The following is a 27,845-nucleotide window of genomic DNA, read 5'->3' as shown; positions in this document are numbered from 1 at the left end:
AGGGCGTGCGCGACGGAGAGCAGTGCGTGCGCGGGGTGCGCGATGTGCGCGAGGTGTCGCGCGGCGGCGAGCGGGGCGGGGGGAGGCGCAGGCGCCCCCCGCGCTCGCTAGCACGCGCTCGACGTGCCCGACCAGCCCGCCAGCGGGAGGCGCAGCGGTGGCGCCGGCGCGGGCGCCTTGTTCGCTATACCAATATATACACGTCAGTTCTAAATACTATTTTATGTTAACTTTAAGATTTCGATAGAGATCACAACTACAACACTAAAATATTCTCTCGCAATACTTTTGACATCTGTTATCTGACAAATTAAACTTTTAAACAATGCTAGAGGCCGCACTGGCAAGGCGACTACGACGCCTTTAAAACAAACCCTTATAAACATGAGGGTGGTCACATCGCCTAAATGGCAGTAGCCACCTCGAATGTTTATGGAAAGTTTTAACTGCCGCTGCAGCTGTTTTCGCTTTACCAGACTGAGCCTCTAAACTCATCCTAAACCTAAACTCATCACTCTGCACGATTTTGTGCCGCAGTTTTTGACTATTCATCGTTGCGTCAACGTGATTTTGGGTTTCGGCCCAATTACTTCATTCATAACTGCAGTTACCAAAAAACAACTTCATACCTGAGTAATAAATGTGGGATTTTATGATATACATAATGAAGGATTAGTAGGTAATCCCGATTACGTATAAGCTAACGCAGTCCTATTTTAATTAGAAAATATTTACAAAATAACAAAAAATTTGCTCGCATTGTTATGTATAATTAACTTCAAACCTCACTTTTTAGTTTCTGGCAATCGGTGCTTTTGAGTAGCGATAATGTGCATCATGAGCATGACGGTGCAATCAAACAGAATGACATGCCCGTGCCTAGTACTAGCAAGCTCTTACTATAATTAATACAAAAACTAGATGAAACCCTACAAAAATGCGCGCGAAAAATGAATAAAAATTATAATTTTAGTAGTTAACTCTTTATAATGGTTTCTTTATAAATACTTGGCCACGAAATTCCATGAAAAGCAGCTTATTGAATATAATTATTCCAGTATGAGTCATGCAAACATGCTCTTGAATATAGCAATTCCCAATGGATGAAGACATGCGAGATTGTTACATGCTACGAGTATAATAATAAAACTTACCTGTTTGCCATGCAGACCTGGTCAATGCACTAAACATAACGCCCATGATATGTATGAGAAATCTGTATAAGTGATCGTTTACTTTAACTGATCACTGACCTATTTCAATAAACTACAGTACCCACAGTATATTGAAATCTTTTAAAAAACTACAGAATTGAACTAAATATTGAAAAACTAGAGACATAAAAGGACTAATAAGGTAGATCACAATATCTAAAGTAAACTGATTGGTCTATTATTTCTATTGTGCCATCCTTTTCAGCAGAAACAGTGTGAAAGGGATAGAATTATTTTTATACCTTTCAATTTAGTTTAGAGATTGCATAAAACCGAACCGCATCATTCTCCGTCTAATCTAATATAATATATTCAAAATCAAATCTACAAAATAGGTATGGGTTATTTTTCATTAATAGGTTTTTAATTTTTTTTTTTTTTTGGTTTCAATGAGAATGTTATTCTTAGAAAAAATATTTAAACATTTATGATTTTTAGGAAATAGTTAAAGCAAAATTTTTGAAAAATGTTATAAAATGCCCACAAAGCATAATAATATGACGCTTACGATAAAAGCGACAACACAATATTATGTTAGGTATAAAAATGAAAATGTTCGACAACGCTTCGATAATATTTACTCTTTTTATTGTTCAAAAAATAATAGTTATTAATATAAATACTAAGCATCATACATCACTGTATCACAAATACCAGTTGCATTGCTCAATGCAAAAAAGCTTTCTTCGAAATTCTCAACTGTTTAAAAAGTATACACAAAAATTTACAACACATAAAATGTCTGTTAAAAAAATGGCGGACAGTCTAGAAAATTTTTTTAAACAGTCAAGAAGATCAAGTGAAAATCGTTGATTGAAAAATTAAATTGTAAACGAAAACAAAATAATTTTCACAAGCAGGTTCGCGGTTACAAAAAACATTTTGCAATAATGGCACCTCACTAAATTAAACAAAAAAATCATCACAACAGGATTTCTTTTAACTACATAAACATTTTGAAATAGGCGAATAATGTCGAAGACTGAAACGGCACTTACAGGCCGACAAGGCTATTTTGGCGCGTGGCCAAAATCGGAATTAAAGCCGCCATCTTGAGAAGTGGCACTTGATAGTTCGCTATTTCGGCATAAAGCGACAACTGCGCCCTCACTCAAGGGCCAAAAGAGCCTTGTCAGACTGTATATTTGAAAGCACCTCATTGAGAACTAAGAATGGGTAAGTCATGATGTCTTCTATCTGTCAACTGTCACTTAAAAATTACTGTAATAAGGTGCTTTAAGAAACGTTTCAGTATTCGAGCAAACTCCTACGTGCAAAGCCTCAGGCGCAAATTATACGTATCAATGCCAAATAAGGACTTCGTCTGTGGTGGCGTTTGTTGGCGCGCGTGTTGTGACTTTTTGGAGTGTTTTTTTTTTTGTTAAAACTGACTGGAAAGCGCTCTAAGGGGGTGCCGTGCGTATGTCGGCGAGCGCCGGCACAAACGGGGTCCATACTTGTATAGTTTAGCTAACTTGTTACAAATAACTACAAACTTGACATTGGCTAATCATTGTAAAAGCCAGACGAGAGAGAAAAAAAAAAGCCAAACAAAATCGACGGGAAAAGAGTAGAGTCCGTCCTTTTCACACTATTCACAGCTAGAAAGGGACAGTGTGATTTTTATAGTAGTCAAATCTAACTGTGTGTATACAAGAATCAACACCAATTTCAAGATTATTGTAAGCTCTTTTTAACCACTTCAGCTGTAATTGTAAAGCATAAATATGTGTGCGAGCAAGAGAACAACAAAACATTTAAAAAGCGAGCGATAGAGACAAACGTATTAATGACTTATTTTTCTTTACACGATCAATTCCATCAATATTTCCTCAATACATAATGGCTATATCGCGAGATAATATTGATCCTATCAATATTAGTAATGTATCAGGCACCAAAATCTTACAAAACTGATAATCGATACGTATAACCACCGCCTTAGCCAATGAAAAAAGGTTAATACACCAAGTTAAAACTATATTTTACTACCAACATAATATATGATTAGTATAATGACTCAACATAATAATACACTACACCAAACGTCACTAACATTAAGTAATCGAATTAAAAATAATTTCCTTAAGAAATAAAATAAAAACTATAATAATATTTTGGTCTTGGGTGACTCAAATCGAATGATATAAAGAAAATCATGAAATACTCCCACAATTTAAATATTTGTTTCCACCGAAATGATAAAATGTGTGCGATAATGGATTAATGTGATGGATGTGGATAATGGTAAACACACACATTGCCATTTAGATTTCAAAAGATATCTTTTTCAATTTCAAACAGTCTTAAATAACTTCAAATGCAATCAAACTACTTCAGGGAGTTACAACTTACATCTCACTCTTTATAATATATTGAATACACAGTATATCGGTACTAAATAGAACCAAATGTACTATAAAATAAAAGAAAAGTGAGCAACATAGAATAAGAGTACTACTTAAAAATTCTAATAATATAATTATTAATTAAAAATAATTAAAATACAAAGTCAATCTATCATAATTGATACCATTCTTTTTAATCCAGAAAATTAATAATTGACATTTCTAGTGATGCAACTTGTCCTAAATAAAAGACAATCAATTAATTATGTGACAAATTTTTACCCAACCACCCGATTCATTGTGATGTATGTGGAACATTAATTTTTAATTTGCAAATAAAATGGGAAAGTGTGTCTGCCTGTCACTAGAAGGAATACAGCTACTTTTTATGAAAATCAATGGTTCCACAGGATTTTTAAGTCACCTAAATCCAAGCAAAGTCACGGGCAGCACTTGTGTGACGTAATTAATGGGTCGTCCCTCTCACGCAGTATAAATATCGAGCGAGACAAAATAATATCAGCGCCATCTTGAATTGTACTATTTACAAAACAAGATGGATAGATTTATACAAGTTCCATCATTCTAAGAGATAAATAAACAATTTAAACATCACACATGCATAGGGTCATGCACCATAACAGTAAATATACTCCTTTATGTAAACATATAATATATCCCCAAATATCTAATTTCACCTAATAAATATTATTATGCAAACCTTGTCCTGACTTGTACCTATCACACTTATTTTAATCCCTACAATCTATATGTACAAGAATGCTATGTTACTTGTATACTGTTTATGACTATTTATTAAGAGCAAAGATTATGTGCGTTTCGCTCTTATATAAAAACGTTATATAAACAAATTACAATATATCTTTTTGACAGTGAAAAATTTAATTTGCGTTCATACCACAAATTATAATAATTAACTTATTAGTGGTGTCTCAATCATATCTTGTTGTACTGGCATATTTATTCAAGCAATGCTAAAATAGTAATTGCTATTGTAAATAAAAAGTCAAATATTTTTGTGATTGAAGTTTGTGAGTCTTAATTTTATTGTAATATTTTTCGTCATCTATTTTTACTTCTTTTTTTTTTTAATTTCAAGGCGCATTTATAATTTTACTTTATTTTCCTAAATAAGGTCACATTTCGTAGTTATAAGTATTCCAAATACTATTCTACAATATTACTGTCATAACATCTAGAAAGCCTGGTGCCATAACAATCTGTCTGATATTGTTTAACAAATTCAAATAACCCCAATTTTGTAAAAAAAAAAGGTATATTTATAATGGAAATCATATATTATCACTTACCATAGTTTTAACACTTTGTAAAAGGTATTTTAAACTGTACAAATTACAGACAAATTGCTAATTGAGGCTGCTACTAGTTTTGTCGAACAAATGTATAAAAAATCTTCCGAAATACGAAAATAACTGCACAAGCAAGCTATATCGTAGTACTTCATCATACTTTTATTGCCAATCGCCAGAGCTACACCAAATTATTTAAAAAAACTTATTCAATAAATTTAACATAATATATTATTAAGAAAAGGTATCAACGAATCTCAATATTAATCATATTTATTACCAGGGGCCCTCCCCAGATTCGAAGGGGTAAAATTTTAATAGTATCGAGAAAACCGGTTTGGTAAATAATGAGTTAAGTCGGGTATTAAAATTGACACTTTGTGTCAAATGTTGTTGCCACTATGTTGACAGATGTCAAATACGCTCACATGCCGTTCAATGTTGTTATCAGCACAAAAACGGTCTAAATCAAGTTGCTTCAAAAACAGGCAGGCAATCGAAAGTCCAGCGTGTATTAATAGATGTCCATTGTTTTATAATAGTGTTGAACATTTTTTGAAAGAGAGTTTAAATAAAATTAGTTACACATCCAATTTAGAATGGTATAGCTTCTGACGATTAACGTTAAGCACATAGCGATACTTTCACGCGCAGTCAACGACCGCGTCAACAAAGGATAACCGTGCCACGCAAATATGATCATTCAGGTGCTAAACGACTTATGGCGTTTGACTGTACGTGAAAATGCCGCCGTGTGCACTTAGCATACAATCCAGTGTTCAAGACAGTTCAGCTCGGCTTGTGCGTCACGCGTACTTACCAGCAACAGTGGTGCTGCTGTAGCCTTTAGCGATGCGCAGGAAGGGGTCGGGCAGCGGGAAGGACGCGGCCGGGTTGAATAGATCCGCGAACCGAGCTTCCAAGTCCGCCGCGCGCATTGACGAACCCCGTACGGGGGGCGCGGGCGCGGGGGCTTCGTCTGAAGGCTGTTCGTGTCTGTGGTTCTGAAAACATTCATCATCTCAACTACACCCACTCCTGAGTAGGTGTCTCCTCCCAGAATGAGAAGGGTTTAGGCCAGTCCTTCGTTGCCAAGTGTCAAATTGTCACACATGTTTGAGGACATTCAGACATGCAGGTATCCTAACAATGTATGTATATGTATATACTTTATTGCACCATAAAACACAAATGACAGGTTACAAAGAAAGAAAACTTAAAATGTAAGTACAAAACAATGTCTTCCTTCACTGTTAAAGCAAGTGATATATTTTAATCACTGAAACCCACAAACTCCGAAAAGTTAGAGGTGTTCAGGATGGCATCACGGACTCTCGAATAGGGTTAAGTCCTAAGGTCATTGCTTGAATTTAGTATTTTTGAAAAATGCAGGATTTCTTGAACTACTAATTAGATAACTAGAACGTCCCGTCCCGTCCGTTTTCTAGTTATCCAATTTCAAGAAATCCTCTCATCCCGTCCGGCACACGTTACGTATGCAATCAAACTCATTTATTCAAAGAAGGCACTATTGTACACCTTTTGATAGTCAGAATTATTAGATTTGTAAGATGTAGTGATAATGAATTATGTAAACTTAAAACTAAAGCTACGAGGGTTCGAGCTTAGAGCCCAGGTCTGAGAAGAGCCCACAAAAGACTCAGCCGGGTATTCTTTTAACCACTATATTCTTTAACCGCTATAGTTATCATCGCTTCCGAGGAATAAACAACTCACTTGTAATCGGAAGTGAGGCGGCGGCGGCGGCGGGGGCTGAGCCAGGGAGGCGGCGCGCGCGGGCGGCGGGGGCGGAGCGCCCGGCGGCGGCGGCGGACACACGCCCGGGGGGCGCAGGCCACGCGACGCGCGCAGAGTGCCTGCGGATTACATACAATCAATCAGCGTGTTTGCGTCCACTGCTGGACATAGGCCTTCCCAAGAGCGCGCCACCACACACGATCGTCCGCCTTCCGCATCCACCCACTTCCCGCTATCCTCTTAAGGTCATCAGTCCAGCGAGTCGGAGATTGTCATACATACAATTTATGATATAAATATTATAAAGGCGAAAGTTTGTGTATATGTGTGTAATGTGTATGTTTGTTACTCTGTCATGCAAAAACTACTGGATGGATTTGGCTGAAATTTAGAATGGAGGTAGACTATACCATGGATTAACACATAGGCTACTTTTTATCCTGGAAAAATCAAAGAAATCCCTTTTAAAAACCTAAATCCACGCGGGCGAAATCGCGGCCATCATCTATACCAAGTGGGGCGCAAGTTTGCAGTAGCCAAGTGTTAACTTACCAAAGTGTGAGGCGGGGTTCTTGGTGGCGACGAGGGGCGGCGTGCAGGGCGGCGGCCGCGAGCCCGGCGCGCCCGCGGGGGATGGCGGAGACACTGGTGGCGACCTGGAATCGACACACATACGTTATGAATCCATCTTAAAAACCGGCCAAATGCGAATCGGGCTCAGATGCGAAGGATCCCGTACCAACGTACAATAAGTGATACTTTGTTATTTATTTTGCATGGCGGCCATTTCGAAATTTTTATCATCTGTTGTTATAGCGGCAATAGACACGCATTCTGTAAATAGATTGCCCTTACAACAGCCATCCACAGACCTTATTCAAAAGAATGCCACCACCTTTCTTATCCATCCCACTTTTAACCCCCTCTTTGAAATCTTCAATCCATTGAGCTCAAGATCGCTCCACGCTACGCTAACCGGAATGCGGTTTCCACTGCAAGACACATCTTTTCCCAATGCCACAGACAGACAAGGCCCACTTCAGCTTGCTAAACCTAGCACATATAGATTGAGGAGTATCATACCTTGGCATCCTCATGCTCTGCGCTCGCGCCGCCAGCTTGCCATTAACGATGAGCTTCTTAGGCGGGGGCGAAGGCCTATCAGGCGCAGTGGACACTGTAGGCGGCTTGGGCGCTAGGTTTGGTTTCCCGTGGCTGACCCGTGGCCGTTCTGTCAAATCTGACGTAGACAATGAAGATGCTGGCGCAGGGGTAGGTGGCGCTGATGAGAGGGAAGTCATAGAACCGCCTGGAATTTTTTTAGAATCATGATTAGATATGTGTGGACTGGAAAAGTAATACTGTAGACCCTCGGTAATCCGGTCCCTGTGTATCGGGCACTCCCTGTAATTCGACATGTCTATAATGAAGTATGATTTGTACATCAGAGTATGTATAACATGTAGAATCTTATCATTGGATCTGTAATTTGACGGATTACAAGGTACTTACTTTTTTGTGAAAAATTCCAGACTATAGGGAGTCATAGGCAGTACTCTATAATACGACAAACTCGATAGTTCGACACTGCCGCGCAAAACATTTGTCGGATTAACGGGGCTATAATGTCAGTAAAAATAAAGTTTATATTCAGTCACTTGACAATAATTAACATACCCAAAGAAGTCTGTGAGCCGGAATGCAAGGAGCTCCTGTTCCGTTGCAGCGTGGTGGCGACATGTGGTTGCAGGTTTTGTTCCGAGGACTGCTGCAAGTTGGTTATGCGTTCGGAAATTGAGCCCGTCGTCAGCACTGAGTCTGATGAACTCTGGAACAAACAACAAAGTAATGTTAGTTAATAATTTCTTAGTCAGCCCGTCAAATCACGTTAGAAATCTTCATTTCGACCGACTTCATCTGCCGACCCAAAAAGAGGGGTGTTAAAAGTTTGACGTGTGTATCTGTCTGTGGCATCGTAGCTCCTAAACTAATGAACCGATTTTAATTTTGTTTTTTTGTTTGAAAGGTTGCTTGATCGAGAGTGTCCTTAGCTATAATCCAAGAAAATCGGTTTAGCCGTTTGAAAGTTATCAGCTCTTTTCTAGTTACTGTAGCCTTCTCTTGTCGGGGGTGTCATAAATTTTTAATTTACACTTGTTCCGAGATAAAAAGTGTATCTTTGCAAGCAAAGCGGGGATGCAAGCTAACCCTGTACCAAATCGAAACTCCCACAAATTTTTCCACGTGGATTTATTATTATGTTAGGTTATTTAAAAATCCTGTGGGAACGTTTGATTTTCTGGTATAAAAGTAGCAAACGTCCGTCGGCTCAGTTTGATGTGGGCAGCCAACGGTGCGATTTCATGTGCGAGATTGCCATTCCAGCACTTTGGGGCCCTAATTTTCATGCAGTGTGTAAATTCGAAGAACCACTATAGTACGCGACAGGTCGAGATATATATCAATCGGGATATGAGGCGGGGGACGCCCCGCACACCCACACGTCACCTGCGCTATATACCCCGATTGCCATCTCAACCTGTCGCAAACTATACGGTGGTTCTTAGAACTAACTTTTTATCATTCGAGTAGGTACTTACTGAATCATCGGTATGATAAAAAATTTTTAGGTTATGGTCGTATGTTGTAACCGCATCTCGTCAAAAAAATGTCACTCTAAAGGTGCCCACGCACTCGAACTGAACTGCAGCTGAACTGCGCGTCGCGGCAGCGCCCCGCACGATATTCTCTCCAGCCGCCACGCACGTACCGCGTAGCGCATCACTTCCGCGCGTCGCGGCTGGAGAGAATATCGTGCGGGGCGCTGCCGCGACGCGCAGTTCAGCTGCAGTTCAGTTCGAGTGCGTGGGCACCTTAATCACGATTATAATATATATTATACAGTTGAATCATTGATTGATTGATTGAATACATCAATGATTCATTTCATTCATGAACGAAATCACAGCACATCCGGAACATCCCATCGCATGTAGTACAAATGGAGATGATTGTAAACAAAAAATTATCAATTAAACAGTAGCAAGAGGTCAAATCACTATTGCGTAGTGGCAAGGCGCGGTTTCCCTTGAATCATAACGTTCATACGAAATCTAGTTCCGGTGTTCTGTTAAAACAAGTGTATTTCCTTTTAGACGTGACGCAAAGTGTACGACGCGATAGCTTTGCATGCGTATTCAAGTTCAAGATATAAACCACAAGCATAGATATCAAAGGAATCAAGGCATAGTTTCCTTTGAATCATTCTTACAAATAAATTCATTAGGATTTTGTTAAGAACATCATTGTAATGTTCACAGGAATTTTAAGGTTATGTAAAGGAAAATCAGAGGAAAACATGATGAATCAATAATGAAGAATAGATTTGACAGTTTGAGAGAACCAGCTCTTTGTTATGGAATCCTTTACCTATATTCTATTATTGTACGTAAAAATTAAAAACTAAACCTCTCTTTTTCAAAAATCCTTTCTATCGGATGTCTATGTCATAATAGCTATCTGCGTGCCAAATTTTAGTCAGATACATACAGGGGGCGCCAGCCAGGTAACCTCCCAGTGTGCCTGGATGCTGCTGGTCCCTATTGGAGGCGTCCGAGGGGAAGAGCAGTGTTCGGGCCGGTGCGCCCCGGTAACATGGCTAATAATTTCTCTTCGAAGAAATTGTTGGCTATGGCTAATGACCTGGCAGGGGGGGGGAGGTTTCTCCGCGTGTCCCTCTGACTAGCAGAGGGCACAGTGGACGAAGCGAAGGATGGGATGCGGGCGACGTGCGCGTCCTGGGGTCGGGGGACGCACTTCGTTGGTGCGTCCCGAAGGTGCGGTGGTGGGGACCGAGCAGGTCCCCGGTGGAGGGTCTGCCTCGGCAGACGTCGCTGGCTGGGTCGCGGTTGTTTGCTTCGGCGTTCCCGTGACCCAGTCGCCAGGCGACGCGCAGCAGCGCCGCTGGGGTTTAGTGGGTATTCCGGTCGCCTCTAGGCCGGCGAGACCCACATACCCTCCCTCAGCTGGCTGGCTGCCTCACGGCTGGCTGGCTAGCTTCCGGGGGGGATGCGTAAATGCATTCCCCAGCGTCAACAAAAAAAAAGTCCGATACATACAGCAGTTTAAGCTGTGCGTTTTGATACAACAGTAAGTTAATTTTGATTGTTGACCCGGAGTCGTATCGTACACGTTTCGTTTACCATGAACAAGCCTCATTGACTCATTGCGATGACTCAAAATGATCACGTATAATGAGGCTCGCAGAGAGAACTAAAGGACAACCGCACGCTTTATGCGGTAACGTGATTCATATAAAACAATAGCATCGCGGGTAAATTAATTAATGTCCTTGGTGCAGCAATGAATTTATTAGACGTTTTATTGAATTTTCCTGTATTCAAGAGCATCGAACAATTTATTACTTTTATGTTAATAGCAAACTCAAAAACCTCGGACCGGAAAGCGCAGCGTTGATAGACCCCTTTACTTGGTAGACAGATGACATCAAAAGATATTTAAAAAAAAATAACGAGCAGGCGGATCACCTGATGTTAAGTGATTACCGCACCCATGAACATTTGCAGTACCAGAGGAACCGCCAATGCGTTGCCGGCCTTTCAGGAATTTGCTTTTTTTTATTCAGGTACAAGTTAGCCCTAACTGCAATCTCACCTAGAGGTAAGTGATGATGCAGTCTAAACTGGAAGCGGGCTAACCTGAAAGGGGTATGGCAGTTTTTATTAAACCCAAACTTCTTTGGTTTCTACACGGCATCGTACCGGAACGACAAATCGCTAAACGGCTTTTCTAAATCTCTGGTCTGGTCTGGTGGGAGGTCATTTAGAAATTATAAAATTTGATTTGATACCCTACCGGTAATCGAACCCTGGACCTCCGACTACAGACTACGGCGCTTACCACTGCGCCAGAAAATTCGTCAAAGAGTCGCAGGGAGCCACTGGTATCAGGCGGTGCAAGACCGTAGCGTATAGAATAATCTATATACATATAATAAAATTGTAGAAAAGTGGTGTCTGTACAATGGAAATATATAAAAAAAAGTAGCAGGGGTTGTTATTATATCGATGCCGAACCCGAAATTGTAATTAATTTTTTTTTGTCTGTTTGTCTGTGTGTTTGTGCACGCTAATATCAGAAACGGCTTATTCGATTTAGATACGGTTTTCACTAATATATTGTAGTAAGCTTCACTTAATATTTAGTGTTTATTTCATGTCAATCGGTTCATAAATAAAAAAGTTATGTCAATTTAAAGAATCACGGCGAACATTTTTAACGTACAGAGTACGTACTACACGCCTCGCGCCTGAGCGTCCGTGGCTATATAAAGCGCGCTGAGAGCTATTCCACGCGAACGAAGTCGCGGGCACAGCTAGTGTAAAATGTAAATAGAAGTGCAATATCAGTATCGAGAAGATAAATCTGGTAGCATTTGTGATCATTGATTAAAATAATCTTAATTGAGAGTCATTAAAGAAAGTGGAACATGGTCGACTATTATAACGTCAATTAGTGTTGTATCTAAATTGGTATAATTTTCTTTGCAAGATACCGAGTTAGGTTAATGGTCCTCGCGTCGGGAGACGCACTTTTTTAAAGAATAATACCAACTTACTAGCCAAGTTTATCAATATTTCCCTGTCTCCTCGAACTAAGCATAATAGTTGGAGGAAAAGGGACATATTAGTCATCATGATCTGTCATCACCAGTCAGCTGGTGCTTTAGTAGTAGGTACGACAATAGTACAAACGAGTGAGGTTTGAACTGGCAACCTTTCGGATTTCAGTCCGCTCCTTAAGCTATTGAGGCTCTTAATTGTGTATGGTGCACCTCAGTGTGTACGGACATTTTATTGGTCCCAGAAATTGGTTTACCTCAGCAGATACCACTGGCTGGTATCAGTTACTAATATTTTTTTATTTAGATACAAGTTAGTGACTGCAATCTCACCTGGAGTTAAGTGGTAATGCAGTCTAAGATGGAAGCGGGCTAACTTAGAAGGGGTGTGGCAGTTATTTATTAAACCCATACCCCTTTTGTTTCCACATGGCATCGTACCGGTACGTTGAATCGCTTAGCCGCACGACTTTACCGGTAGGGCGGTAACTACCCACGGCGGAAGCCTCCCAACCAATAATAAATATTAATAAGTATAATACGCGACTTCTCATCCCACAGAGTCAACTGTGGCAGTAAACACAACAATAAATTCATAGCGTATACGAGTTACGACCTCTCCAATTTGCTCAAAAGAAAACTTGCCCCCACACAAGGGGTTGCCGAGTTGTACAGCCTAGGTACTTGGCACTTGTTCTACAAATTACTTAGTTGGCAAGCGCTCAGACTCCAACCACGCCTTGCAATTATTCATATTGGATACATTTAGTGGACACTTAAGTAAAATTATTTAAAAAAAAAATATTCAATATTTTATCTATTTTTATAGACAACTTCACGCTTGAATAAAAAATTAACTATGCCAAATTTTTACAAAAAAAAGATAATAGTTCCTACAGTTTCACTATATTTCCTATGGTTTTGGATTTTACTACACTGTCACAGTTAAAAAAACTGACTGTATATCTATACTAATAAATAAAATTGGAGTGTCTGTCTGTAATTTCGAAATAACTACCGCATATTAAGGTCATATGGTTATTTGAACGATACTATAACTGAATCACACGTTTTTAAAATTTTTGTCTGTCTGTCTGTCTGTCTGTCTGTTTGAAAAGGCTAATCTTGGGAACGGCTGAACCGATTTTGACGGGATTTTCACAGACAAGTAGACAATTGACCAGGGAGTAACATAGGCTACTTTTTTAACCGACTTTCAAAAAGGGAGTTGTGTTTTTCTACCTATGTACACCGAAATCTCCGAGATTTCTGAACCGATTTGCGTCATTTCTTTTTTAATCGATAGAGGAACTTTGCGACATTGTTTCATAAAAAATTTGGAGTCCAACTCCTCAATCCTGATGCTGCAGGGGATCTGACCAATCCACGCGGGCGAAGCTGCGGGCATCAGCTAGTTTGATATATGTCTGATTTCTATAATTCTATACTCTAGAAATACACGAACTAAAAAAGCATAAGTAAATCCAACAATGCCTTATTTATATTCTTTTCATTTTATTCCGATCTCGATTTCATATTCTTCATGTTACTTAGCAGTAGGTATACCTATTTTTCTTTACTTTTCGCACGTTTTAATTATAAAGGCAATTAACAACAAAAAAAAATTACAAGATAGATCACAAAGACTTACATTACATTTATAAGGAACCAGAAATTATTTTATATGATAAAAATTACAACGAATTGTTTTCTACATTTGCCATGGAGTAGGTAGTCGTTCTTATTTATTTGCACACAAATATGTACATAAATACTAGAGGATGCCCGCGACTTCGTCCGCGTGGATTTAGATTTTTGAAGATCCCGTGGGAACTGTTTAGTTTTCCGGGATAAAAAGTTGTCTATATCAATAACATGGACGCAAGCTTCCACGGTACCAAATTTCATTGAAATCGGTTGAGCGGATGGAACTTTAGGAATACCTACCGTGGGAACTCTTTGATTTTCCGGGATAAAAAGTAGCCTATGTCCGTCCCCGGGATATAAGCTAACTCTGTAACAAATTTCGTCAGAATCGGTTAAACTGCTGGGCCGTGAAAAGGTAGCAGACAGACAGACAGACAGACATACAGACAGACAGACACACTTTCACATTTATAATATTAGTATGGAAGTATGGATAGTATTGATGTATAGATAGTATGCGTCTTTGCACTTAATATTTATGCAAAGACAAATAAATAATTATTATAATTAGGAATTCAAATCTACAAACTCTTACTTTCTACCGGCTTTCAAAACAAATAGAAATGCTCAACTTGCCAATAAATTCCGAGATAATATGCTTTGATATCTCCACACACACACACACACACACACACACACACACACCTCTGATAAGAATTTTGGGAACGCAAGCAAATTCAAACAAACGTTATAGGCAATTACTACCAGACTGTTTTAAAAGTGCTTAAGAGGGGTCTCTCCGTCACTTGCTTCACACAAACATAGTTCCAATTTCATTTGAATATCAAGCAACCAAAGTCCATGAAATTTTGCAGACATATTCTAGAAACTAATATCTATGTCTGTGGTTTTCCAGATTTCTGTTAAAATATTCGGTTTCAAAGTTACGCGGTCTTAAAAATTTACATACTTACAAATCTTTTAGCCCCTGTAATTTTAAAACTACATATTTTTAGAAAAATCTAAAACACCACAGGCACAGATATTAGGTTCTAGAATATGTCTGCAAAATTTCATGGACTTTGGTTGCTTAATATTCAAATGAAATCGGAACTACGATTGTATGGAGTAAGTGACGGAGAGAGCCCTGTTAAACAAACTTTCAAAGCAGACGTGCGTAGGAACCAAGTCTGCAGACGCAAAGTTTTTGTATATGAATAGTCGCGGTCGGCTGCGACAGTATGCGCCCAAGGGCTACCAAACACAAACCAGACTAAACAAACGTAGGGAAACTCTGAGACTAGTAAAAGGCACACTATCACACACATGTTCCTATAGGCATACATCGACGTGGACGAGCTGTCTATTCCTATATTTTCCCTATTCCTTGTGTAAAAAGAAGGGAAACAATTAATTCTGTAGTAGTACATAGTAGCAAAATATGATTTATTTTTTATGATATACTTAATAGTCTAGCGGAAAAACTGGACATCGAAATCGGACAAAATAGAGAAGGAATAATGAGAAAGAAAAATAATTAATAGAAGAAAGAAAGCCGGAATTCAACACTAGGTACAAAAGAAGAGGCAATTTACTAATAACACGGCTGTTACATAGACTGAAGAACTGACCAATTCAGTCTTGGTCTTGAAGAACGAGTTAACTCTATAATGAAAGGAAAATATAACCTCTCTATGGTGAACACTTCAGTTAAATAAACAGGAAAAAGGGGCGCGATATCCAAGAGAACTTTAAGCAGGAACTAAGTATTAGAAACAAGGAAGCGTAGCACTTCGGTGAGGTATCAATTACGGAGGGTTGCAAATCCTCGCCGAGCTTACGGTTCGACGGAAACATAATACAACAAGCGACCCGTCCCGTCTTCATACAGGGGCAATGTAGATACTAGTGGGGCATCAGTGTGGTTGTTTCGTTATATTTCAAAAGAATAAGACAACGTTCGCACGAGAGCTTTTTTAACGTCCGTTAAAAAAAGCGTTCAAATAGCACAAATGCATTCCCAAGTATCTGTTCACACGTCAACGCTTTTTAACGCAACGCTTTTTTAACGCTCGTGCGAATTAGGGCTAAGACATCATTTTCGAATAAGGCTCTCAGTCGGCTTGATTTCTTCCGACCGACATCTTGAATATTTATCGTCGTATTTCAACAAATTAACACAAAACAATATTAAATGTATATGTATAAACTTCTCTTGAATCACTCTATCTATTGTTGAAAACCATTAAAATCCGTTGCGTAGTTTAAAAGATCTAAGCTTACAGAGGGATAGACGGCAGGATGCGACTTTGTTTTATACTATGCTATGTATAAAACAAAGTTATGTATGTAATGCTATGTATAGATTGAGGTTGATATCTATAGAGCGCACTTTGACTTTGCTTCAGTTAAAACGAGACAGATTTATGCCAGCCGTATAACGCTGTCTCGTTTTAACAGTGTCTTAAGTTTTAGCAAAGTCAAAGTGCGCTCTATAGATTTTATCCTTAGTTCCTGTGCACACTCTCCGAAATATTTCCCGTAGAAAGTCTAATAGTACCACAAAATCACTTAAAAGTAAAACGGATGCAGTATGCTATCACTGCCCGACAGTAGCTAATAGTACTGTTCGACGTGACCGTACAAACGAAGTAAAAGTCGATACCAACACAGAAAATTGGAGAAATAAAACAAAAACCAACAAGCTAAATCTAATTAATATTCGCGGCCACCACGCAGACCTTGTGACTAATCTTTATAAAAGGCGAGGCGGTAAATTTTTATGTGCTTAGGAATACCACAGCCTACTAACTATTAAGTAATCGTTGACTTTACATCATGATCATGACTAACACATGATAAAATGATTAACTGACATAGATATACATGTAATCTTCGAGTATGTACGTCTTAAGTGTTTATCCATGCAACCAAGACGTTTATTATTTCTTGAATCTATTTCACAAGTTTCTACTATAGTAGCACCACGTAAATCTGTGATAGTAGTACTATAGTAGTTTATGAACGACAACGTTAAAGCAAATTTTATGATAATACTCTCCATTAAAGTTGGGAACATTATAAAGTGCCCAAGAGCTTATAATTTTTTTTCTCTCGTTTTATGAAAAAATGTTTTTTTTTTAATTCACTATAGGTAAGCGCATGACCACAATCACACCTGATGGAAAGTGATGATGTGGTATAAGATGGGACGCGTTTACCTAGACGGTGCCTATTCACTCTTGTTTACGGTTAACGGTTTAAAATTCGTTTAAGCTTAAATGTCAACAAAAAATAACTTTATATGCAGCCGAAATCGTGGGAGTTTATTACGTATAAGCCTGTGGTAAAGCACTTCGCTTTTAAAAAGTTAAACCATCACTACTTATTAGGCACATAGGCCTCTGAAAATTTCAGCCCGAAAGAAAGGGTATTTATTATTAGAATTATTTACATGTCCCGAAAAGATGTTTACACAGTCCCAATGCAGTGTTACTAAACATTCAACAAAACACATTCTGGTTGAGAAACTCAAAATGCATTTGCTCTTGTCAAATATAATACGTTTATTTTGTGAAAATCAAAAAAAAGTAGTGATGTGGCAATCATTTTACTTTACAACTTTTTTTAAGGAAAGAGAGGAGATTGTAAAAGGACTTATGGAAGGATATAGTTCGATTCAATCTTTTTGGAAGGACAAGGATAAGTGACAGCTACATTACGTAAAATATATCAGTCCAAAATATCATTGGGATGCGAGTTTTATCTAACTTCTCCTCAGTCACCAATATTTTTGAATTCTACTGTATTTCCGATTGTCTGACATTTTACTTCCGTTTTATTTTTAACTAGAGGATGCACGCGACTTCGTCCGCGTGGATTTTGAAACTTTAAAGATCCCGTGGGAACTCTTCGATTTTCCGGGATAAAAAGTAGCCTATGTCCTTCCCCGGGAGGTATCCCATGTCTGTACCAAATTTCATTAAAATCGGTTCAGCGGTTGGGCCGTGAAAACGTAGCAGACAGACAGACAGACAGGCACACTTTCGCATTTATAATATTATAGTATGGAGGATAAACAATCCCGGAAATAAAGCGTTCAATTAATAAGAAACTGCGAAGAGAGCAGAAATACGAGTATAAGGTCAAACGTGCTGTGGAGAACACAAAGGCGCAAATATTCATGTGTCATGTCCAACCGATATTGAATCGTGCGAATTATCTTCAGTTTTTCCCACTTTATCAACGTTTAGTTATCTCTAACCTTCGATTGTAAATTCAATTCACTCATATTTATAGATTTTATTTTTGTCATATTATATCAAAATTTTCTTTATTTATTCAAATAGGTTTTTGGCTATTTAGCTAGTAAGATAGAAGCTTATAATTTATGTTCTACCTAGCTAATGCCCGCGACTTTGTCAATGTGGATTTAAGTTTTTAAAAATCCCATGGGAATTCTTTGATTTTCCGGGATAAAAATACGTCTCTTTCTTCATTAGTTGCTCTCTTGCGACGTGATTGCAGGACAATCCGACAAGTAAACACTTTTACACATTTGTAATATGGGTAGTGACGATGTTGTACAATATTATGTAGGTGTCCACTTTAAATTCCTTGAAAATATTACGTTAATCAGATAAAGGTACACATAATTATTGATTTCACAGAAATTGTACCTATACCTATTATGAAATATAAAAAAGTTTTTAACACATTTGAGTTGCAATACAATATTATTGCGGAACGGGGTCAAACGGTCGCATCCTGAAAAGTAATCACCAATTGAAACTTGAACAAGACGCGGAGTCACGTCATGATGAACCATACATAAAATACATACGTGTTTTAAAAAAAACCGGCCAAGTTCGAGTCAAGACACGTGCACCGAGGGTTCCGTACTCAGGTATTTTTCCGACATTTTGCAAATCAAAAACTATTATGCATAAAAATAAATAAAATCTGTTTTAGAATGTACAGATAAGGCCCTTTCATATTATACCCCACTTGGTATAGTTATCTTACTTTGAAAATTGAAACAATTTTTATTTTTTTTAAATGACGTAACCACAAAGTCACGGTTTTCGGATTTATTTCTTTACTTGTGCTATAAGACCTAACTACCTGCCAAATTTCATGATTCTAGGTCAACGGGAAGTACCCTATAGGTTTTCTTTACAGACACGACGTTCTTGACAGACGGACGGACGGACAGACAGACAGACAGACAGACAACAAAGTGATCCTATAAGGGTTCCGTTTTTCCTTTTGAGGTACGGAACCCTAAAAAAGTGATTTTTTAAGGGATCAATCCAACGGTTTTACTACCGGTACGATATAAAGAGGGTGACGAGAAACGGCTGGATGGGTAAGGCTGATTCCAAAATTCAACATTTTGCTAATTCACCATTTTAGGACTCAACATTTTGGGCCTGAAGCAAAAGATCTGACATAAAAACGCAACGGACGCAGTAATTTCTGAGTACTTCTGACTTTGTGAGTACTTTCTGACGCACAACAGTTAGAAGTTAAAGTGCGGAAACCTACCCAGAAGTACTGTTTGATAGTAAAATCAAATACTTATCTAAGAAGATTTCCACCATAGTTACTAATTATTATTTTTTTGTAGCCATAGTTTTTCTAATAAGGGTACACAATAGAACAATGGAGTAGCATCTGAGAGGGGAATTTGCTCAGCGTCTGTTTGCCCTTGGTGTCTTGACTCTTGACGCACACTTAAGACATGGTTTCACGATTTATACCAAGGTATGACAAATCGAGCCTTGATAGCCCATTTTACTCGGTTCGGGAGATCGGATCATCGGATGTTCGATTATTTTGAAAATATTATCATCATCATCACACCGTTCCACTAACGTGCACGGGTCTACGCTCAGAATGACAAGTGTTTGGGTAAGTGCAAATTGGCAGACTTCACACACCTTTGAGAGCATTATGGAGAACTCCCAGATAGCCTATATCTATCCTATTCGTTTCGGGAGGTCGGATCATCGGATATTCGAATTTTGATCCCGGGCACGCTTCGACAAGTCGATTGAAAGTTGATGGGTTGTCAGCTTTCTTCAGCGGAAACAGGAAGCCTTATTTTTTAATTACCCACTTTTAGTAAATGGCTTTTTAATTTCAATAAAAGCCATTTGATTGAAGAATAACAATCATGTTTATGTTTAAATGTATTATCCATACTAATATTATAAATGCGAAAGTGTGCCTGTCTGTCTGTCTGCTAGCTTTTCATGGCCTTACAGTTTAACCGATTTCGATGAGTAGGTATAGCGTTAGCTTATATCCCGGGGACGGACATAGGCCACTTTTTATCCCGGAAAATCAAAGACTTCCCACGGGATTCTACAAGTTCCATCCGATAAACCGATTTATATCAAAGGCATAGATGTAGATTGCGTCCCGGAAATTGACATAGGCTACTTTTTATACCAGAAAAGCAAAAAGTTTCCACGAGATTTAAAAAACCCCCCAAATCCACGCAGATGAAGCCGCGGGCATCATCTAGTATTTATTATTAAAGTTGTGACTTAGAAACATCCGAGAATGGACTGGGATAGCCAATGTGCAACGCAGCACAACTTTTCCGTTTGGCGAAAGATAGGAAATTATATGACAGGATCACGGCCAACCTCCAATAGACTGGAAAGGCACAAGAAGAATGATAATAACGTATGCTATTAGTTATGACCAACGAACAACTTACGTGTTTATTGAGATATTTACATAAAATGTGTCATAGTTGGATGAATAATTATTACTTATGTAAATAAATATATATTCAATCAAAACATAACATTTATAAGCAGCAATAAAACCGAGCCGGATTTTTCAAAATTTCTACAGGATTCCCAATCCTGTGGAAATTGCAAAAATCTGGCATGATTGTCTAAATATAAGAGTGTAAATTAAAAATTTATAACACCCCCGACAAGTGAAGGTTACAGTAACTAGATAAGACCTGATAACTTGCAAACGGCAGAACCGATTTTCTTGGATTATAGCTAAGAACACTTTCGATCAAGCCACCTTTCAAACAAAAAAAAACTAAAATCGGTTCATTAGTTTAGGAGCTTCGATGCCACAGACAGATACACAGGTCAAACTTATAACATCCCTCTTTTTGAGTCGGGGGTTAATAAAAGGAAAAGCTGACAGACTGATCTATCAACGCACAGCTCAAACAAATGGGCGGATTAGGCTGTTTGACATTCAGATAGCTATTCCACGCGGATGAAGTCGCGGGAATAAGCTAATTTCTGCATACGAATGTTAATGTTCTGCTTGAATAGGTATATAATAAGTATTATTTACATAAATCAAGGGGGATGAAGGGGGGGATATTATATCTATTCTGTACTCTTTATAGCGAATGGTTAATGACACCCTAGCCTGCCATTTACCTTCTACAGGCTCACAAAAGTGTCTCAAATTATCTGAAACGGGGCGTTCACGCGAATGAAAGGCGTAGGTACCTGCGTATTTAGGTAAGGGTGCTTTTAGGCCCGTGACCTCGATATTAGTTTTTAATCGACCTCACATTTTTAGGGTTCCGTACCCGAAGGATGCCAACAGGACCCTATTAATAAGCCTCCGCTGTTCGTCCGTCCGTCCGTCTGTCTGTCAGCGGGCTGTATCGCGTGTTCTGGTAGAGTTGAAATTGAAAATTTTCAGTGTGTATTTTCTATTGTCGCTATAACAAAAAAAATTGGAATAACCAATTAAAAATCTTTTTTTTAAATCTGATGGTAACTCTTTGATTTTCCAGGATAAAAAGTGAAATCTTTATGCACTAGTTTATCACTTACTTGGTTTATCACTGTTATTTTTCGAATATAATGTGTTTCATATTTTAATACATTACATACAATTTAACAAGTACTTTTTATTGGGTTATTCAACTTGTATTATAGTGAAAATTGGCAAGCGCAACTGTTGCCAAAAGGAAGTCATTAATATAATTTATCCGAATGCAATGAGAGAAGCACGATGCTTTCAATATTATAATAATGTAGATTGAACAGTCCTCGATAAAAAATCGATTCCCTATTGAGGACATAAGTATCATTCACTAGTTTATGTTTTATACAAATTCTGAACAATAATCAAATCAAATCAAATTATTTTATTTGCTTAAATGCGGGTTAAATAGGTCTTACAAATATAATTAATAATATCATTCAAATAATATAATATAACAAATAATATAAATAATATAATTATAAATAATATATAATAAATAATATAACTAATATAATTAATAATGTGGTAGACATGAGTATAGTGAGCAGCAAAACCTTAAGCATAAGTATACTTAAATTGTTGGCATCTTAGATAAAAATCGATTTTATGGTGAGATGTACGTAGTAGGTATTCACCTATATCGGGATATCGATATTTTTATAATTTACACAAAATGATGCACGCGACTTCGTCTGCGTGGATTTAGGTTTTTTATTTCTTTGGGAACTGATTTTCCGGGATTTAAAGTAGTCTATGTCCATCTTCGGGATGCAAGCTGTCTCTGTTCTGAATTTCGTCAAAATTGGTTAAGGGGATGGGCCGTGAAGAAGTAATAAGTAAAATAGACATACACACACTTTCGCATTTATAATCACACTATCACACTAATATTATAAAGACGAAAGTTTGTATGTGTGTGTGTGTATGTGTGTGTATGTTTGTTACTCCCTCACGCAAAAACCACTGGACAGATTTGGCTGAAATTCAGAATGAAGATAGATAATATCCTGGATTAGCACATAGGCTACTTTTTATCCCGGAAAATCAAAGAGTTCCCACGGGATTTCGAAAAACCTAAATCCACGCGGACGAAGTCGCGGCAGCTAGTATTAGTATGAAAGTATGGATAAGAATATCGAATAAATAATAAATAATTAATGCGGTAGACATGAATATAATGAGAGGAGCAAAAGTTTAAATAGGTACATATTTTATTGTTAAAGTTCCAGATAAAAAATTCAATTCCATATAGTGATATCGATAATAATTTTATAATTTATATGTGCACCGAATATAAGCTACGTGTACACTATAAGGCGCAACGCACACCAGCAGAGTGGAGTAGAGCCGAGGCGTCGCGATTATCTTGGCTTTACGTCCTACTTAAAAAAATCGATTCCATATCGGGATATCAATAATTTGATAATTTATATGTGCACCGAATATAAGCTACTTACACTATGAGGAGCGACGCACACCGGCAGAGTGGAGTAGAGCCGAGCCATGGCGACTTTCTTGATAACAATTTAAAACAACTTTTACCTACTTTGGCATAAAGGCCGCGGCGTACAGCAACCTATGCCTTATTCATGCTATCTTAGCCGGAGACATATCAGCTAAAAGATCAACACCAGGGCACTAAGTAGCCCTGCGCCCCACCCAGGTAAGGGGGCCACGCCTCGAGGCTCACAAAGCCTTTGAGTTTCCGTCGTGTTATTTTCAACTACTTGTCAACGTACATAAAACTGTGTTTACTAAGTTGTTATCAAAAAGACTCAGCTGTGCTCCACTCCGTCTGTATGCGCTGGCCCTAAGACGTGTTGCGAAAACAGGATTGAACGCACGCCGCACAACACTCTACTCTATTCCACTCCGTCTGTTTGCACGGACCATAAGATGTTGCGAAAAAAGGATTGCACCGCCGTCGGTGGCAATGTTTTGAATATAAATAAAGCGCGTTACCAAATCGACCACACCTACGAGCGATATTTGGATTATCACACGCTGGGGTTATTTCTGCCTTCACGAGAGCGCGTGTGGGCGATTCGTTGAGAATAGCCTGTTTTAGATTTTAATAGCCTTTAAGGAATTAACATCTGTGTGTTACTACAAGTGTTTTGCTAGAGCTTTGAATCCAGAATTTTTACATGGATAACTATAGAAAATATCATTAAAAAAATGTGGATAATTAATAGGTAATTTCATATTTAGGTAATAAACTCATAATTTTTATTTGTATTAAGACAAATTAAAATTACTTGTTAATAAAAGTCTGCTCCATTGGACTCAAATGTTTCTCAAAGGAATTACTTTATATTAGTAGTTGCCCGCGACTTCGTCCGCGTGGATTTAGAGGTTTTAAAAATCCCATAGGAACTCTTATGTTTTATTCTTCTTTCGGACAAAAATTAGTCTATCCTCCAGGATGCTAGTGGTTAGTAGCAAGTAGACAATGCCCGCAACTTCATCCATGTCGATTTAAGATCTTTAAAAATCCTGTGCATGCTTTTTAATTTCCTGAAACCAAAATTATAGACCTGCCTTTCCCCAAAATATAAGGTATCTGTATCTTTCGTCAAAATCGGTTAAACAAATGGGCCGTGAAAACCTAGAAAATAGATATATGTACAGCCAGACACACTTTAGCAATTTATAATATTAGCGCCATGAAAACAAAGCTTATAGCTGTTGCAGCTGATCAAATGATGGACTGAAAAAAGATTTTTTCCTGCCATAACACTCCATTATATTATACTAGCGACCCGCCCCGGCTTCGCACGGGTGGACATTTATTTTTTCTATTTTCCGGGATAAAATATAGCCTATACGGATTCGGAAGAATCCCTCTAAGTAATCGTAAAAGAAATTTTGAAATCGGTCCAGTAGTTTTTGAGCCTATTCAATACAAACATACAAAAATACAAAGGTTTCCTCTTTATAATATTAGTATAGAATGGCAGCTTTATTCTACTACTACCATCTATTCTAGCCTATGGGCTAATAAGTAATATTATTCTAGCTTAAACTATAAGCTAGAATAGTTTTAGAAGTTTAAGCTAGAAAAAACATTAACATTAATAAACTTACCAAAGGCATCACAGGTTTTTGTACAGGTGGTTCTGGAGGTGGCCCTCTTGCTTTTGCCTCACTAGGCTGCCTCCTAACCATGGGTCTTGAGGGAGCCTCCCTCGGTGACTCCCTTGGTGACTCTCTAGAACTTTCCCTTGACGCTAAAGCTTCTGATATGGCAGCTACTAAGTTCCCACCAGCGGGGATAGGCCGCGTTTTTTCCGGTGATCTTTGTGCTTGTGTTTGTTGTGATGGTGGAAACCGTGGAGCGTCCATTTTGATTTGGCCATTAGGTGTGGTGCCTGTGGAGTGTAAAGGATCTTTTGTAAATTAATCACAACTTATTTTTGGATTTAGACGGATTAGAATGAAGAAGTATTATTTAATAGTTACTGTACCCATATAACAGACTGATACTGTTATATTATTGTAATTAATATGTTTATGTTAATATTAATATGTGTATGTGTTAGAGAAGTCTTTAGGTTCCTTATAGTGTCATCCATTAGCCCCTTGCCCTTACCAATTTGAAATTTTAATTTACAAATAATAATTAATAAATAAATACATCAAAATAAATAAAATAATTAATTAAATTAAAAACAATAATTAAGCATGGCAGATTATGGCCAAACCCTTCTCATTCTTAGAGGAGACTTATGACCAATAGTAAGAGAGTGATAGGTTAATCATGATGATAATAAAATAAATAAAGCTGAGTTTGAGTTATTATCAAACAAGATGGATTGGCACAGATTAAGGTTATTTTAATATATAAAAATCATTTATTTAAATTATGATATAGATACTTTATATAAGTATATATTGTCAATATGAGAAATGATTAACTTAGATTTTAAGTACTGTCTATTAATCATACTTGTTGTGTTTAATATGTGTTAGATCAATGAATAAAAATAAATTTATTCATTCAATATGTAATAGTTAACTTGCTTTTATTATTATCTTTTGTACATAAATAAGTAAATCAATATATTATTAATATTATTCAGTTTCATATAGGCATAGAGGGTAATCAATATTGTATTGATAAAAGCAAGATTTTGATAATGTCTTGATAAAGCAATGTTCTGCTAACAGATAACATTACCATTTATCTATTATTGATAATAATAATTATTGTTAGCATCAATTTTGTATACTATTTTAATACACATCCAATAAATTATTAATCAGTCCAAATCTGTTATATTTATTAGTTTGTAAAAGTTATTAGTTCTAATAACTGGTGTTACTCTTTATGGTATTTCAATTCAAATAGACAGGCCTTATGTTGACTTCGTCTGTGTTGGTGTTAGCTGGCGGGCGTGCTCTGCCTTTTTGCAGTGTTTTTTTTTTGTTAAAACTGACTGGAAAGCGCTCTAAAGGGGTGCCGTGCGTATGTCGGCGAGTGCCGGCACAGACGGGGTCCATACTTCTATAGTTTAACTAAGTTGTTACAAATAACTACAAACTTGACATTGGCTAATCTTTGTAAAGCCAGACGAAAGAGAAAAAAAAAGGTCTTATGTTTTGGTCATTATATGTAAAAACTCTTTGAACTCTTTCTGGGATGAACTATGTGACTCTCTAGGTTTTTAACTATAACAATGTTAACAAAAATCACATTGATCCTTTGCTTCATTGCAACACCAATGAAAGACATGCTAATAAACAAACGTTTGCATCTATAGGTAGTGATGTTCTTGTAAACAGTTTATACTGAAGAATGATTTACAGAAAGTACTTACCCAAGTACTTATTTCTAAGCAAGTACTTACCTAGATTAACTTGACAATTCAAAAATTAAAAAAAGCTATCTATTTCTAATTCTATTACTTATTACACTTAAATCCAAAACTTAGTTACTCAAAGCTTCAAATGAATGTGGACAAACACTTTTATTTTGTAAGTTCAAATTAAAAAGGTTTATTTAAAGAGGAAAGGGGAATATTTAAAATATTTTCTATAGTTAAATATATTCCATAATAAACAAGTTTAGAGAAGAGTACAGGCAGAAAGGAAAGAGTTATTAGAGAGAAAATTATGATTATAAAGTAACTTCTTTGAAAGTTATAACAACTATATTTATGCCTTTTCACCTCTTGCTTGAAATGATGAGTTAATACATTTTGGATCAGTAAAAGTGTTAGAGATATTTTTGTCAGTTAAGTCTTACCAGCCAATTTCCCAGTGGGCCTCAATTTGGGCATGCCTCCTGCAAAGAGTCCTCCCAAGCCTGGCATAGCTCCTGCACCTCCATTCGGAACAGGTGCTGCACTCCTAACTCCATTACCAACAGGGGAACCACTGTTTGACACATTTGAAACCTTACCAGGTATATAGGGTCCACTTTTATCTATTGTAACTGCTTTTTTTAACTTAGCCCCTTGTCGTATGGAACTTAGCAAAGCGTTTCTATTATCAGCTGAACCACCGCCTTTAGACCCGCTGAAAATAGGCGGAGGAGGCGGCCCGGGCGGTGGCGGAGGCCCAGGAGGCGGCGGAGGTCTAGGCGGCGCCATGTCTCGACACTGAATACTATAAACTACACACAATATGCCATAAGCTTAACGTTTCACTTTCGGCCGAGATCGAACCTCAGTGTTCACAAGTCACAACGCTCGATGATACTGACGCGTGATAAAAACATTCAATAGACGATACGTCACTCCGCGCCGACCCATGCTAATTTACATAAAATACTAAGAGCCTTGCCCCAAAAGATTAATCATTGTAGGAAGTACGTAGGCACTAGAAATTGTTTTTGACTCGTATCGCCTCATTTTTGTTTCACATTAAATAGGTTTACAAGACGGTCTATTACACTATAATATGCTCGTTTTAAGACTATTAAGAAATAGTAGTTATTGAGCGGTTTGTTTCACTTTTAAAAATGCCTAATCACAATAATTCTATAAACTGAAATCTGAATTGATGTGATTGAAGAAAATTCATCAAATTCAGAAATTGCAACATGGCCGACACCATCTGTCACCATGCTGTCACTGATAATGTTACCAGTTCATAAAATAATCGAAATTGGTAGTTTATTTGCCTCATGTGGCCG

At 37.7% G+C, this 27,845-nt stretch overlaps 1 protein-coding gene across 1 annotated transcript; it reads right to left on the bottom strand.

Moving 5' to 3' along the window:
- Window positions 1-46: 46 nt before the first annotated feature.
- Window positions 47-27,772, bottom strand: LOC123872799 (WAS/WASL-interacting protein family member 2-like). Its single transcript, XM_045917331.1, has 8 exons — window positions 26,955-27,772; window positions 24,794-25,077; window positions 8,329-8,479; window positions 7,735-7,960; window positions 7,204-7,307; window positions 6,631-6,770; window positions 5,714-5,897; window positions 47-184 (listed from the first exon to the last, which is right to left on the bottom strand). The coding sequence occupies exons 1-8, from the start codon at window positions 27,298-27,300 to the stop codon at window positions 108-110; spliced, it is 1,512 nt and encodes a 503-aa protein (XP_045773287.1). The 5' UTR covers window positions 27,301-27,772; the 3' UTR covers window positions 47-107.
- Window positions 27,773-27,845: the final 73 nt, after the last annotated feature.

The sequence above is a fragment of the Maniola jurtina genome, chromosome 15 (genome assembly GCF_905333055.1).
Source record: "Maniola jurtina chromosome 15, ilManJurt1.1, whole genome shotgun sequence".
Lineage (NCBI taxonomy): Eukaryota > Metazoa > Arthropoda > Insecta > Lepidoptera > Nymphalidae > Maniola > Maniola jurtina.
This window is presented reverse-complemented; position numbering and strand designations above follow the sequence as displayed.

Excerpts from the sequence above, each read along its gene's own strand:
- LOC123872799 (XM_045917331.1), bottom strand. The coding sequence starts at position 27,300 with ATGGCGCCGCCTAGACCTCCGCCGCCTCCTGGGCCTCCGCCACCGCCC. Across the intron at positions 25,078-26,954 it reads GCCCACTGGGAAATTGGCTG|GCACCACACCTAATGGCCAA; the intron begins GTAAGACTTAAC and ends TACACTCCACAG. Across the intron at positions 7,961-8,328 it reads CGGCTCACAGACTTCTTTGG|GCGGTTCTATGACTTCCCTC; the intron begins GTATGTTAATTA and ends AAAAAATTCCAG.